The 16,833-nt window shown below is 39.8% G+C and overlaps 1 protein-coding gene across 1 annotated transcript in view; it reads left to right on the forward strand.

Moving 5' to 3' along the window:
- Window positions 1-16,833, forward strand: part of ITPR2 (inositol 1,4,5-trisphosphate receptor type 2) — a 599,561-nt gene that overhangs the window by 243,659 nt on the left and 339,069 nt on the right. The window contains exons 25-26 of the mRNA XM_069585523.1: window positions 191-356; window positions 1,614-1,787. Coding sequence (XP_069441624.1) covers window positions 191-356; window positions 1,614-1,787 — 340 coding nt within the window. The remainder of the gene's footprint in view (window positions 1-190; window positions 357-1,613; window positions 1,788-16,833) is intronic.

The raw sequence follows: 16,833 nt of genomic DNA on the forward strand, positions 1-16,833 counted from the left end.
CTGGGAAGCCCCCTTATTAGTAACATGAGGCCAAAGAAAGTAAAAATGTCTTCCTTTGCAATTTCCAATTTTTCGTGGAGGGGTGATGGTGGAAATGGTGTAAGTCTGAGAATGTTTACACAATATTAGCTACTTATGATTAGAGTTTATGTAAATACAAGTCTTTTACAATGATCTTTTGGTTTTACAGAAAGGAGAAAAATCCAGTTCAACTGGATGACGAAGGAGGCAGGACGTTTTTACGGGTCCTCATTCATCTGATCATGCATGACTACCCGCCTCTGCTATCAGGAGCCCTGCAGCTGCTGTTCAAGCACTTCAGCCAGAGAGCCGAAGTTTTACAGGCATTTAAACAGGTGAGATTGAGTAGCCTTCAGTGCTTCCACCCTCAGAGGCTCTGAAATGTTGTTTATAGCATCCAACCTGACTTAATGGTTGCAAAGTTAATGAGACTGCAGCTTTTCCTGGGGACACTTTCTATTTTTAAAGATAGATATGGCCTTGTCTGCAGCTAAGACATGATCTATTTTAGAAGGTGATTTTTCAGTTAATATCTTTAATGTAGATGATAGGCACTAAGATTTAGGAAGGCACTGGGGGATAATACCATGTTAGGAATTTTGTTGCCCATGCTGTTATTCTGACCCTAAATTTTACTGATCAGTTTGGGTACTGCACTGAAATAAATGTTTTGTGATTGAAAAATATATGAATCCAAAAGAGAATTGTGATGGAGCTAATCTTTTTCTTTGTCATCTTTGAATGATACCAATTTTGAGACCATGAATGAGGACTATCTCCAGGCTTACATGTATTTCACTAATAGTTCCTTAATAGAGCATTGATCTTCATTAGGAAATTTTACAGGAATATGTTAAAATATGAAATAATTAAAAGTAATTATATAAATGGATAAAACTATTCATATATTCCAGAGAAGGCAGTGGCAACCCACTCCAGTACTCTTGCCTGGAAAATCCCATGGACGGAGGAGCCTGGTGGGCTGCATCCATGGGGTCGCTAAGAGTCGGGCACAACTGAGTGACTTTACTTTCACTTTTCACTTTCATGCATTGGAGAAGGAAATGGCAACCCACTCCAGTATTCTTGCCTAGAGAATCCCAGGGACAGAGGAGCCTAGTGGGCTGCTGTCTATGGAGTTGCACAGTCAGAAACGACTGAAGCGACTTAGCAGCAGCAGCAGCATTCATATACTCACATAATATATACAAATTAAGCTTCAGACTGCATGGGTATTTTCTTCCACTTATTTTTATGTTTCTACCTGTTTCAAACAGGGAGTCTCAGAAAAATTAACTTGATCAGTAAAATTAGAGTTGGGGTATCTTTTACTTTAAATTACTCTTTAACATTTTGAAAAGCATTGTTAGGGCTCACTTTTTTATATGTATAATTTCTTACAACGTGAATATATTAAGTGGAATTTACAGATACTTTCAGGTAAATTTTCATGATCAATATACCTGTAAAATATCCATAAATAGCCTAGAAATACTAAACTTCAACTGAAGGACACATATGTTAAAAGACTTGGGGTTTTTGACATATATGAAATTCCATAAGTAAATCAAAGTTTGAAATTCTGTTTCCAGGTGCAGTTGCTGGTGTCTAATCAGGATGTAGATAACTACAAGCAGATCAAAGCAGATCTAGACCAGCTTCGACTTACTGTAGAGAAATCGGAGTTATGGGTTGAGAAGAGCAGCAGCTATGAGAATGGAGAAATGGGTGAAAATCAAGTAAAAGGTGGTGAAGAGCCAATTGAGGTTTGTTTTCAAGCTCTAAATTGAAATCATCTGAACAGTATCTTTTAGACAAGCATAAAATTTCTATTTGCCAAGTCGATGATCCACATAAACTTGTACTTTGGTTAATTCTTGTTAATTGTTCTTATTATATCATCTGCCCCCTTTTTCACTCTTTCTCCTTCCCGCTCAATCTTATAATCCAAGAATCAAGACAACAAGATGGAGTGAGGTGGAGAGAAAAGGAGTAGGTCGTAAGCCTAAACCTATAAAGAGAGGGGAATTTTCATTTTTAACGTTCATGGTGGCTTTTTTATTGCCAACCTATAAATCATTTTTTTTCATTATTGAATATCCTTATAAATAAGTAAAAATACCCAAATGAAAGGACATTGCCAACATGAAAATCCCCCAAATTTGTTTGATCTGGAAAATGGTAAAATGGTGTTCATAAGTCTTTTGTTATATTGGTTTTAGTTTTCACTGGGCTAATTTCATTGCTGTTTCTGCATTTTTCTAAATAGTAAATAAACTATTAAAAATTTTTAAGCATTTTTTAGAAGATCAGTGCCAACACCATAATTGATAATATATTGAGTTTCTTAAATACCTGTCCAGTGTTTTATTTAGTTATTTTTTAAAAGTTTATTTGGCTGTATTCAGTCTTAGTTTCAACATGTGAGATGTCCAACCATAGTTTTGTCATGCAGAATCTTTAGTTGTGGCGCGTGGACTCTCAGTTGCGGCATGTGGAATCTAGTTCCCTCACCATGATCCAAACCTGGGTCTCCTGCTTTGAGAGTACCAGATTTTAGCCACTGGACCACAGGGAAGTCCCTATTTAGTTGTTATTTTGTTTATTTTTTTTTAACTTTACAATATTGTATTGGTTTTGCCATACATCAACAAGAATCCACCACGGGTGTACACGTGTTCCCAATCCTGAACCCCCCTCCCACCTCCCTCCCTCTGGGTCATCCCAGTGCACCAGCCCCAAGCATCCTGTATCCTGCATCGAACCTTTTAATCTACAGCAATGTAAACTGTTTAGAGGGGTTTACCTGCCCTGACTTTTCTGTTTGTTGGAATACCCAAAGTATTTTGTAGTGTAGGGTGTTGAGTAGGAGGTAATTAGTGGGAATGGGAAATAATAAGATGCTGAAAAATTCCAAAGGGAAGTTCAGTGGTGGGTAACTACTGTCTACTTGTCTCAGGACTAATTGCCACTGATCTGCACGATATTTTTGACTTAATTCTTTAGAAACTTTTCTGTGATTTTATGATATAAGTTGGCTCAATGGTAAAGAATCTGCCTGCCAGTGCAGGAGATGCAGGAGACAAGGGTTCAATTTGTGGGTCAGGAAGATCCCTTGGAGGTGGAAATGGCAACCCACTCCAGTATTGTTACCTGGAGAATCCCCATGGACAGAGGAGCCCAGTGGGCAATAGTCTATGGCGTTGCAGAGAGTCAGACACAACTTAGCAACTAAGTACGCACATGCACATGATATGCTAGTGGCATGTAGAATTTCTACAGCGTTTTTGTTGCTGTTGTTGAAATGGAGTTCTTCCATAGCGTTTTTAAGATATAAGAGAAAATTCAACATTTATGTAGTATTTGCTATATTACCAACTCTTACAGCAGAAACTGTCATGCATGGTATATTTTTTTTAAATGTTACAGTAAACTTTGGAGATAGTTATAAAGATCACATTTCCGAATCAGCTGAATTAACTGAAATTCAGAAAACCCAAAGATTTTCTCACTATCAAGCAGCTTTATGAGATTTTAACTCAGGTCTTTATAATGATAAGTTCCAGGCTCTTTAATGTAAAATTGCACTTTCTGATACAGTATTTAAGGTTATTAAGAGATGTATTATGCTTTCATGAGTTAGAATACCTCTTCCTTTTTTATAAAATATGTATAAAATACATATTTTATAAATATTCTAGAGGATAAATGTAATGTTTCTTCCCTTTTCAGAACTTTTCATCATTTTATTTTAATAGAGAACAACTCTAACCCTTAGGAAAAATGCATTATGCTTTTTGTAAAAGTTTGCCCAGAAAATCACTTAAGAGTAGAAGTGAGATGTTCCGTGAGGGATGTCAGTCACTAGTCTACAGTTTAAGTTCCTAGTCATGAGGGAAAGTGGAGAAAGAACCTGTCTCTTAAGTGTATATCCACAACATCCTCATAGCAATTTAATAAAAGTTTGTATTGATGTGAGAAAGAAGATGAATAAGTCATCTGATGATAGTCATTTTATTAAAAATAAAACTGCATTACACATGGGCTATAAAACTATTTTTCTAGGGACTTCAGATGAATATAAATCAATAAAGTTGAAATATATTTATTTATTTGTTGAGGTCAGAATTTATCAGTTCAGCACATGTTAATAAGTTTAGGTACTTAAAGCAGGAAGTGATTTAATACAAGGAATTCAATTTTAGAAATGTCTAGAGGAATACAGTTTTAGAGGCTGCCTCTGGACTATAGAGTTCAGGGTCAAACAATCATAGCCATGATTCAGAGGCCAAGAATCTGCATCGGCTACTGTATAAATAACTACAGCCACCAGCACTGACTTGTACCGTAGACATGTATGGACCCCTCAGATCTGTTGGGATTTTCTTTTCAGCCCGCACACCCTCAGGAAGATGGATGGGCCTTGAATGGATAGGGCATTCGGAGGATAGGTTTTGGTGTCCTAGACACCAAAATTTGACACCCTAGAATTTGCCACTCACTATGTGTATGACTTTGGGCAACTGATTTGAATTCTTTCAGTTTTGTTTTCATTGTCCATTCAGTGAACTTATTAACTATACTTAGCCCATAGTGTTACCATGAAGATTAAATGAGTGAACTCTGGGCATATGGTGTATCAGTTGATGTGACTTCAGTGGGAAAATACAGACAATACGGTGACATATTAGTTACCAACAAGTCAAGAAGTAAGACTCCAGCTTTAGTTAATTTATTGTCTCAGTGCAGTCATTACGGACCAGTGGCCTTACACTGTTTGTTATGATGCATATGGAATTATGAAATCTTAAAAGATACTTGTAGGGTTATCAAGTCCATTTCCTATGTGGTATTTGTTCTGTCTCTAAATAGCTCACCTAAGTGAGATATTTCTTGAAACAAACTTCTGTGATGGGAAATTCAATACCTCCTGAGGTAGAACAGTCTGTTGAAATTAGTATATAGCTTGCAAAATAGAATATTACCAATAAGATGTCCCCATGGTCCATCCCTGTATTCCAGAGGAAACCATTTTCATGAGTTTATGTTAATAATGTCCTTACTTATCATAGTGGTTTTACTATGTGTATCTATATTTCTAAAACATTTAACAACTGAAAAGAATTTCATTTAGCCTTTTTTATTGGAGTCCAGTTGCTTTATGCTGTGTTAGTTTCTACTGTCCAGCAAGATAAACCAGCTGTACATGCACATACATTCCTTCCTTTTGGGGCTTCCTTCCTATTCAGGTTGCCACAGTGCCTTAAGTAGAGTTCTTTGTGCTAGACAGTATGGTCGTATTAGTTATCTGTTTTATACAAAGTGTCAATAGTGTATGTGTGTCAATCCCAGTCTCCCAATTCCTCCCATCTTCTTGCTTTCCGCCTTGGAGTTCTCTACATCTGTGTCTCTATTTCTGCTTTGCAGATAGGATCATCTACACCAGTTTTTCCTCTGATAGCTCAGATGGTAAAGAAACTGCTTGCAGTATAGGAGACCAGAGTTCGATCCCTGGGTTGGGAAGATCCCCTAGAGAAGAAAATGGCAACCCACTCTAGTATTCTTGACTGGAGAAGTCCATGGACAGAGGAGCCTGGTGAGCTATAGTCCATGGGATCACAGAGTCAGACACAACTGAGCAACTAACACGCACACACACAAACATACCATTTTTTTTAGATTCCACATATATATATATAAATATACAGTATTTGTTTTTCTCTTTTTGACTTATTTCACTTTGTATGACACTCTCTAGGCCCATCCACGTCTCAACAGATGACCCAATTCATTCATTTTTATGACTGAGTAATGTTTCATTGTATTAAACTCTTAGAGTAAAACTTAGGCAGAAGTTTTTTTTTCCTCGACATAAATCTCAGCAAGATCTTTTTTGACCAACCTCCTCGATTAATGAAAATAAAAACCAAAATAAACAAATGGGACCTAATTAAACTTAAAAGCTTTTGTACGACAAAGGAGACCATAAACAAAATAAAAAGATAGTCATCAGAATTGGAGAAAATATTTGCAAATAAAGCAACTGACAGGAATAATCTCTAAAGTATAGAAACAGTTCATGAAGCTCAATATCGAAAAAACAAACAACCCAATCGAAAAATGAGCAGAAGACCTAAATAATTATTTAGTCTGTTTTAGGTATGTTTTTGTTCTCTGTCTTCATTGTTATGTAGCAGTGACTTGTTTTATTTTCTCTAATATACATGATTACATTTTATGCAGCTGTTTATCTAGTAAACTCTTGATAGACATTTTCATTCTTTACAGTTCTAGTGTCTTGAAAGGAAATTTGCTACCAAAAGGAGCTTTAAAAATTTTAAAAAGTCACCTGATGCACATGTTTGAGACCCTTCAGGATATATATTTAGGTGTAAACATCTAGTATGATTACCAAGTAATGTCGGTTGCTTTCCAAACACCAAATGATATTCCCAGGGTTTGTAACAGTTTCTGTAATTCCCTATCATGAAGACTACTGGTTTTCTCGCTTTTCCGTGTTTGATAATTGGATGTATTTGGTATATTATCCCTGTGTGATTTTCATTTTTCTGGATTTTTATGAAGTTGAGCATGTTTTTATATTTTTATTGGACATTTCACTTCCTCTTCCAGTTTAGATTAAGCTCAGTTCTGTGTGGGCAGGTAGTTAGAGCCTACCAATTCATGTGTACCTACTACTGAGTTTAAAAATATTTTTTATATCAAGTCATAGTGATGCTCTTAAGTTTAAAATTGAGTACTGTCTTTTCATCTGTTATTTCTTTACTTATTTTAGTGTGTTGGTAAGATTTTCTGGTACAGTGTTGAGCAGATGTGGTGATAATGGCATTTTTGTTTTGCTTCTGATTTTAAAGGGAATAATTTTAATATTTTACTGTTGAACATGATGTTTATTATACTTTTTTGTAGATACCTTCTATCAATTGAGGAAATTCTCTCCTGTTTTTCATTTGATACTTTTTGCCATGAATGGTTATGATTTTAATTAAATGCAGTATATGCATCTATCAAGATGATGTTTTCTGTAATTTTCATCTGCTGATTTTAATAACATGAATCATCAGTAAACTTCTTTAGTATCCTTGTAGTCTAGAGTAAATATGTCTTGGTGATATTTTATACGATACTACATCTAGCTTCTGAGGATTTTGCTTACCATTTTACATCTGTGTTATCAGTGAGGTTGGTCTCCAGTCTTCCTTTCTTGTACTGCTCCTGTCAGTTGTTGGTATCAAGGTTAGACTAATTCCATCACAAGGTGAGTTACAGACTCTTACCCTTTCTTTGGGTAAGATTGGAATTGTCTCTTCTGTCAGTGTTTGGTAGAACTTGTCTAAATCTGCATTGGCCTTGGATTTAGTTTGGGTAAATTTTAACTAGTAATTAATATCATAGAGATTATAAATTCATTAAACTTTTCTCTTGTGGGTCAACTTGTATGTTATTCTAGCTGTATACTTTAGATTTCAAATTTATTCATCTTTCATTATCTTTCAAAATTTCTGTTATGTCTGTAGCTTCATACCCCTTTTTCATTCTCTTCTTTTTCCCTTTAGAGTTCACTCTTTGGGTTGTACAATTCTGTGAGTTTTGACAAACGTATGATGTCAGGTACAATCTCACCAGAGCTGTACATATTTTATTCATCTTTTTAAATGAATTTATTTTTGGTTTGTTAAGCTCCTGGGCTTGTTTGCTGTTTTGTTATATTTATCCTATTATACTCTAGCCTTTTATGTTTACACATTTTGCAGACTTAAAAAAAAAAATAAATGGTATAATTCCTGAGGAGCTGCATCCCACAGATTTTGACAAACATTATTCCACAGGATGGGAAAAGGTCAGTTTTCATTCTGATCTCAAAGAAGAGCCAGTGCTAAAGAATGTTCAAATTACCATACAACTGCGCTTATTTCATATGCTGGCAAGACTATGCTCAAAATCCCTCAAGCTAGGCTTCAGTAGTACATGAACCAAGAACTTCCAGATATAGAAGCTGAGTTTAGAAAAGGCAGAGGAACCAGAGATCAAATTGCCAATATTTCGCTGGATCATGGAGAAAGAAAGGGAGTTCCAGAAAAACATCTACTTCTGCTTCATTGAGTACACTCAAGCCTTTGACTATGTGGATCACAGTAAACTGCAGAAAATTCTTGAAGAGACGAGAGTACCCAACCACTTCACCTGTCTCCTGAGAAACCTGTTTGTGGTTCACAACTGGATGTGAAACAATGGACTGGTTCAAACTAGGGAAAGGAGTGCTACAAGGCTATATATTGTCACCCTGCTTATTTAACTTACATGCAGAGTACATCATGAGAAATGGCTGTGTTGGATGAATTGCAAGCTGGAATCAAGATTACTGCGAGCAATGTCAACAACCTCAGATATACAGATGATACCACTCTAATGGCAGAAAGTGAAGAGGAACTAAAGAGCCTCTTGGTAAGAGTGAAGGAAGAGAGTGAAATAACTGGATTGATGCTCAACATTAAAAAAAAAAAAACAACTTCAGATCATGGCATCTGGTCCCATCACTTCATGGCAAATAGAAGGGGGGAAAGTGGAAGCAATGACAGATTTTATTTCCTTGGGCTCCAAAATCCCTATGGACAGTGACTGCAGCCATGAAATTAAAAGATGCTTGCTTCATGGAAGGAAAGCTGTGAGAAACCTAGACAGCGTATTCCAAAGCAGAGACATCACTTTGGTAACAAAGGTCTATATAGTCAAATCTATGTTTTTTTCCAGTAGTCATGTGCAGATGTGAGAGTTGGCAAATTAAGAAGGCTGAGCTCCAAGAAATTGATGCTTTTGAACTGTGGTGTTGGAGAAGACTCTTGAGAGTCCCTTGGACTGCAAGCAGATCAGACCAGTCAGTCCTAAAGGAAATCAACCTTGAATATTCTTTTGAAGGACTGTTGCTAAAGCTGAAGTTCTAATACTTTGGCAGCCTGATGCAAAGAGCTGACTCACTGGAAATGACCCTGATGCTGGGAAAGGTTGAAGGCAACAGGAGAAGGAAACAACAGAGGATGAGATGGTTAGATAGTATGCACATGAATTTGAGCAAATTCTGGGAGTTAGTGGAGGACAGAAGAGCCTGGTCTGCTCTGGTCCATGGGGTCACAAAGAGTGAACACGACTTAGTGACTGAACAGCAACAATTTTTATTATTGTTCAATATTAGGTATTAAAATTTTTCATTATGATTTCTTCTTTGGCCCAGAAAAGTTACTTGGAAATAAATTTTTAAATTTCCAAATATACTTGCAAAATTTACACTTCTTTGGCTATTGAACCTTTAATTAACACACAACAAGAGAATGTGGTTATGATGATACCAGTTCTCTCAAGATCTGCTGGGACTGCTTTATGGTCTATTATATCTTCAGGTTTTAGAACTATCTTCTCATGCTTGAGTAGAATGTGGATGGGTATAGGATTCCTTATATGTGACTAGCAAATCGAGCTTATTGTATTTAAATCATCCATCTACTCACTAATAATTCTGTTTTCTCTCTTTTTTCATGGTCACAGTTTTATTTATGAAGTTCATTTGTTCAACTTTTTATTTTTTATTTTATTTTTTTCAGTTAGTGTCTTTATTCGTACTCACTGATTTTTTCCACGGGGAAACTGTTGAAGGGACAGGAGGGGAGGGCTGGGCGGGGGGAACCATGGCTTGGTTTTCCTCCATCCAGTGAAGGAAGTGACAGAGGAGGGACATAACTAAAGAGAGTGACCAAGGGGACCATCACTACGTGGACTGAGATGCATTATGCAGTGACTTCAGACAACCTGAGTCCTTCCGTTGGGAAATGCAATGTCAAAGTGTAAAAGTAGGAAAAAAAAAAAAAAAGATCCAAAGCAAAGAACAAAGTGCATACGAAGCAAACTGCTAATGTAGGGACGGTTCTAAGGCAGCCAGCAGGGAGAAGGCCAAATGTCTGGGGTGGTCACCCGACTGTGCCCCACTCCCACTGCCCCATGCCAGGCCAGGCTGTCGGGCCACCAGTGCCCTCTCGACATAATCTCTGTTGGCTCCAAGCGTGCTGTAAAGCCACAGAAGGTTGTGGAAGGAGGAGAGCCTGAAGTGTGGCAGCACCAAGGCAGCCCAAGGCATGGCTGCATTGAGAATCTCAAGGCATCTCTTGGGGATGGCTCTGGAGGGCTGGTGAGATATGGAGGGGGAGGGACACCCAGGAGGGATACAGTCAGCATCTTTACTTGACCACAGGACAGAGCCACTCTGCTGCTGCTGCTGCTGCTAAGTCACTTCAGTTGTGTCCGACTCTGTGTGACCCCACAGACGGCAGCCCACCAGGCTCCCCTGTCCCTGGGATTCTCCAGGCAAGAACACTGGAGTGGATTGCCATTTCCTTCTCCAATGCATGAAAGTGAAAAGTAAAAGGGAAGTCGCTCAGTCGTGTCCGACTCTTCGCGACCCCATGGACTGCAGCTGACCAGGCTCCTCTGTCCATGGGATTTTGCAGGCAAGAGTACTGGAGTGGGGTGCCATAGGGTTTCTTAAATTACCAGGTGGGCGTGAGAATGCTGATTAATTACAGAACTGAGGGCTGCCACGCTCAGCCAGGTCCTTCCCTGGTGCTCAGGGCCAGGTGTGCAGCAGGTGATGGAGGGGCAGGCCCCTGGGGGAGGCGGAGCCAGCTCAGCAGCCCAGCCAATCGGATTTGATGCTTCCAAACTTCATGCTCTTCAGAGTTTTTAAAAATTAATTTTTATTGGAGTATAGTTGCTTTACAATGTTCAATTAGTTTCTACTGTGCAACAAAATGAATCAGCCTTACATATACATATATCCCCTCCCTTTTGGACTTCTTTCCCGTTCAGGTCACCAGAGTACATTAAGTAGAGTTCCCTGCTATATAGTTTGTTCTCATTAGTTATGCTCTGCTGACAAAGGTCTGTATGGTCAAGGCTATGGTCTTCCCAGTGGTCATATGCAGTGGTGAGAGTTGTACCATAGAGAAGATGGCTCACTGAAGAATTGATGCCTTTGAACTGTGGTGCTGGAGGGGACTCCTGAGGGTCCCTTGGACAGCAAGGAGATAAGACCAGTCAATCTGAAGGGAAATCAACCTTGAATACTCATTGGAGGGACTGATGCTGAAGTTGAAACTCCAGTATTTTGGTCATCTGATAAGAATGGCTGACTCATTGGAAAAGTCCCTGTTGCTGGGGAAGGTTGAGGGCAGAAGGAGAAGAGGGCATCAGAGGGTGAGATGGCTGGATGGCATCACCGATGCAATAGACATGAACTTGGGCAGACTTCAGGAGATGATGAAGGACAGAGAGGCCTGGCCTGCTGCAGTCCACGGGGTCACAGAGTCGGACAAGACTGGGCGACTGCACATTAGTTATCTATTTTATGCATAGCATCAATAGTGCATATGTGTCAATCCCAGTCTCCCAGTTCCTCCCATATTCCCGCCAACTAGGTATCCATACATTTGTTCACAATATCTTTGTTTTCTTGATGTAGCCATAATCGAGAGAGATTTGCTTACATTTCTCACTATAGTGGTAAACTTATCAGTTTTCCCTGTAGTTCAATTAACATTTATATGTTTTAAGTCTATTTTATTAGAGACATATAAGTTTTAAACTGTTTTTAACTAGAAACAAAAACGTTTTATCATTTGCGAGTTATTTTCTTCCACTTGTGTTGATATTGTTCCATGTCTTCTGGCAGCATTACTGCTGTTGAGAAGTTTATTGTGTATTGAACGTGGTGGTTTAGTGACTAAGTCGTGTCTGACTCTTGTGACCCCATGGACTATAGCCTGCCAGGCAGGCTCCATGGGATTCTCCAGGCAAGAACACTGGAATGGGTTGCCATTTCGTTCTCTAGAGGATATTCCCAACCCAGAGATAGAACCCAGGTCTCCTGCATTGCAGGCAGATTCTTTTCCAACTTAGACATGAGGGAAACCTCGTATTGAATAGTGGTGCTTTGATTCTGATCTTGCAACTGCTCAGTCTTTTCATTCGTATCTGACTCTTTGCATGTTACTTAAACCTTATTATTTTTTTCATATCAATTAGTTTCTTTTTTATATTTCCCATACCTGAGACTTTGTGCTGAATTTGAATAATTTCTTTAGACTTGTCTGAGTCGCTTTTCAGGTATGTCTTATTTGTAGTTAACTTCACTTCTTAACTTTTAAAAATTTCAGCCATTATACTTTATCACACCTGTGATTTGATTAAAAAATCTTTTTGGTCATTTTTATTATCTGTTGTCGCTAATTTTTGTGATTCCATGTGGCTACTTTATGGCCTTGTATGTAGTACTAATTCCAGGATCTGAAGTACTTGTGAGTTTCTTATGCTTTTTACACTTGTTTCATTATCTATTTGGTCATCTTTGATTATGAGCTCATATCTTCATTTAATAGACTTTGTTTTTAGAGCAGTTTTAGGTTTACAGAAACATTGTACAGAAAGTATAGTGAATGCCTATACATCCCCTCCTTCCTTCCTTTCATTTTTCTATTATTAGCGTGCGTGCAAGAACAGTTGCTTCAGTCGTGTCCCGCTCTTTGAGACCCTATGAACTGTAACCTGCCAGGCTCCTCTGTCCTTGGGATTCTCTAGGCAAGAATACTGGAGTGTATTGCCATGCCCTCCTCCAGGGGATCTTCCTGACCCAGGGATCAACACTGAGTCTCCTATGTCTCTTTCGTTGGCAGGCAGGTTCTTTACCACTGGTGCCATCAGTAGTAAATTAATTAATATGGTGCATTTGGTGCAATTGATAAGCCAATACTGATATATTATTATTAACTGAAGTTCATAGTTTATTTCAGGTTTTACCTTTTGTTGGAAAGGCTACCCACCCACTCCAGTATTCTGGCCTGGAGAATTCCATGGACTATATAGTCCGTGGCGTCGCAAAGAGCTGGACAGGACTGAACGACTTTCACTTTCACTTCACACACACAGAACAGAAAGGAAACAAAGCCTGGATCCCAGGGAAGATGGAAGGTCTGACCAGAAACCTGTGTTAGAACCAGGAGTACCTAAAGGAACACCCACAGGTATAAACCAGGGAAATGCATGGCCTATAGAAGAACAAAGGGGTACCTGTTTTGTCTTGGTCAAAGCCAAAATGGGGAGAAAAACTCTCTTGAGCTGAAGACAAGTACACTTGCACTCAAGATCTGGGACTAGAATTCCCACTAGTAAAAGGCCCCAAAAGTTCCAAGTCAAAAACTCTGATTAACATATTCACAAAATGTCATATACCGAAGTAGCTCTGTAAGGCAAATGAAATCTTCTCTGGGTTAAACAAACCCCAGAGGAATTCACATATTCCAAGGAATCTAAGTTCATAATACACTTTTAAAATTACGAAATATCTAAATAAACACATTCCCAAGGGATTCTTCAAAAGTAGCCAAGTTAAAACTCAAATGGCCCTCCCATTACAAAACCACTAGATCCTAGATACAAAGCCTATTTTAAGTATATTTCTGGGCTCACTGGAAATGGAGGACAACTCTAAAAGACCCCACCCTCCATCTGTCATTGCTGTTGTTGTTTCGTCGCTCAGTCAGGTCTGATTCTTTGTGACCCCATGAACCACAGCATTTCAGTTTTCCCTGTCCTTCACTATCTCCCAGAGCTTGCTCAAACTCATCTCCATTGAGTCAGTGATGCCATCCAACCAGGTCTCCCTCTGTCTCACCCTCCATCTACCAAGTAAGAGAAGGAACCTCAAACCTGATCAGAGAGTTCTAAGCTTCTGGGCAACATGGTAAGTTTCCCTGAAGGCAAATGCCAGTAACTGTGCAACTCAGAAAGACAAGTTAACTCTTGTTAATACCAAGATTGGGGCGCTAAATCAGACGCCTGCCTTCAGACGTCTCAGGCTCACAGCGCCCTCTGGCCACAGGTTGAGGTAATCCCACATACTGTAAGGAGCAAAACATGCCATCTTTCAGCCCCCAAGATACCAACTGAAAACCTACACCCAAATGTTTACAGCAGCTTTACGCAAAATGGCCCCAAATTGGAAGCAATCAGGGGTCTTTTAATAGATGAATTAGGATAAATAAACTTTAGTATATCCAGATAACGGAGTAGTATTCAGCGATAGAAAGAAAGTGCTTACAGGTTACAAAAAGGACATGAAAGAACCTCAAATGTATATTGCTAAATGAAAGAAGCCAGTCTGAAAAAGAAGGCTGAGTGCCACAGAACTGATGGTTTAGAATTGTGGTGCTGGAGAAGACTCTTGAGAGTCCTTTGGACAGCAAGGAGATGAAATCAGTCAATCCTGAAAGAAATCAACCCTGAATATTCATAAGGACTGATGCTGAAGCTCCAGGACTTTGGCCACCTGATGCGAAGAGCTGACTCATTGGAAAAGATACTGATGCTAGGAAAGACTGAAGGCAGAAGGAAAAGGGGTCACCAGAGGATGAGATGGTTGGATGTCATCACTGACTCAATGGACTTGAGTTTGAGCAAGCTCCAGGAGATGGTGAAAGACAGGGAAGGCTGGCGTGCTGCAGTTCATGGGGTTGCAAAGAGTCAGACACGAGTGAACAACTGAACAACAACGAAGTCTGAAAAAGCTACATACTGTGTGACTCCAGCTGTATTCTGGAGAAGGAAAAACTATGCATGACCCAGTAAAATGATCATGGGTTCCTCAGAGGTTCTGGGGTGTAGAGATTAGAAAGAAAGGAACAAACAGGTAGAGCAGAGAGGAATTTTAGGGTGATGAAACTCTTCTGTATGATACTATACATAGCATTACAAAACCCATAGAGTCTAACAACACACAAAGTGAAACTGAAAGTCACTCAGTCGTGCCCAGCTCTTTGAGCTGTGTGTGTGTGTGACAAGTTAAAACTCAGTTGTTGGTTATCGACTCTGGCTGATGCCCTTAGAGGCCAACAAATGGGTCAGTGCTTGATTATTACTTGGAAATGTCATGTCTTTTTCTGGTTTCTGGCCTCCATTTGTTTCTTTCTCTTTACTAGTAGGAGATAGTTTAGGACTTCCCTGGTGGTCCGGTGGTTAGGAATTCCCCAGCCAGTACAGGGGACATGGGTTCGATCCTTGGCCTTGAAAGCTTCCACATGCTGTGGGGCAACTAAGCCTGTGTGCCACAGCTACTGAGCGCACACACTGCAAGTACCGAAGGACAGGTGCTCTAGAGCCCGAGCTCCGCAACAGGAGAAGCCGCCATAGTGAGACGCCCCGCACTGCAAGGAAGAGTGGCCACCACTCGCTGCATTGCTCGCAGCAGTGAGGACACAGTGCAGTCAAAAACAAACAAAGAGACAGAGAGAGAGAGTTTAAATGTTTTTATCTATCACTTCTGGATGTTGTGTGATCAGAGGGATTTCTTTTTATTTCTACTTTAGACAGTTCTTAAAAGTAGAAAACTCGTCTGTATTTTGAACCCATATATTTATCCTTGTAAGATCTTTTTGCTGATGCCAGATTTGAGTCAGTGTGAACCATATCTGGGGCTTTCCCTGTGGCTCGGTGGTAAAGAACCCGCCTGCAGTGCAGGTGACATAGAGGACGCAGGTTCCATCCGATCCCTGGGTTGGGAAGATCCCCTGGAGGAGTGCATGGCAACCTACTCCAGTATTCTTGCCTGGAGCATCCCGTGGACAGAGGAGCCCGGTGGGCTGCAGTCCATTGGGTCACAGCAAGCTGGACACGACTTAAGTGACCGAACACACAGGCATGATCAGACCGTATCTGAACCTGCTCTCCTTGATTGCTTTCATATTTCTCCAGAGCACCACTCTTCTTTTGAACATTCTCCTAAAGGTACAACTTTATAGCTTCACCATCATGCTTCCATACCTTTGTACACACCTGAATTTCTTGTTTCCTTTCTTAACATTTGATATATAGAATCAAAACGAATATTTGAGATATGATGCTTGCTCTCAAAGATAACACACACAGAATAACACCCAGAAAACAGTATGACAAATGTATGATTAAATGTTGAACTGTTGCATCACAGGAAAGGGAGAGAGCAGTGTGGGCGTGACTGTGTGGAGAAGACTTCACTGTTTCATTTATTGATGGCTGAGCTGGGTCTTTGCTGCTGCGCGGACTTTTCTGTAGTTGTGGCAAGCAGGGGCCACTCTCCAGTGTGGTGCAGCGGCTTCTCATCTCATGGCCTCTGCTGTTGCTGAGCATGGGCTCTAGGGCAGATGGGATTCCATAGTTGTGGGCTCGAGGGCTCAGTAGTTGCAGCTCCCAGGCTCTAAAGCACGGGCTCAGATAGCTATGGCGCACGCAGGGATCAAACCCGCCTCTGCTGCATTGGCAGGTGAATTCTTTACCAGTGAGGTGCCAGGGAAGCCTGGCTTCACTGTTTTAAAAGGTTGGGAGGATTTTGTTAGCTAGTAATTCAGGAATAATCACAAGAGAAGCAGAATTCAACAGGAATAAGTGGTTTGTATTTGAAGTGGCTGGAGATTGGGAACCGTTGAAGATTTGGGGGAAAGATGACTCAGCAAAAAGAGCCTAAATGTGGGGACCAGTTAGGAGCCTCCTGTTTAAACTCACGTGTGAGGTTAGGGGAGCATGAGCTCGGGAGGCAAAAGTAGAAATGGACATAAGAAGAGTTGAGAAGCCAGGAGAAAGGTACATTTCTAATGGATTAATATACAGAGAAAAAGTGAGAGACTACAGAGTTACTAACTTGTACACAGCCAAATAATCTATGTTATGCAATGAACCAACTGCCAGAGATAGTGACAATTTATTGTAAACAGGATGAAA

This window comes from Ovis canadensis, chromosome 3 (assembly GCF_042477335.2).
Source record: "Ovis canadensis isolate MfBH-ARS-UI-01 breed Bighorn chromosome 3, ARS-UI_OviCan_v2, whole genome shotgun sequence".
NCBI lineage: Eukaryota > Metazoa > Chordata > Mammalia > Artiodactyla > Bovidae > Ovis > Ovis canadensis.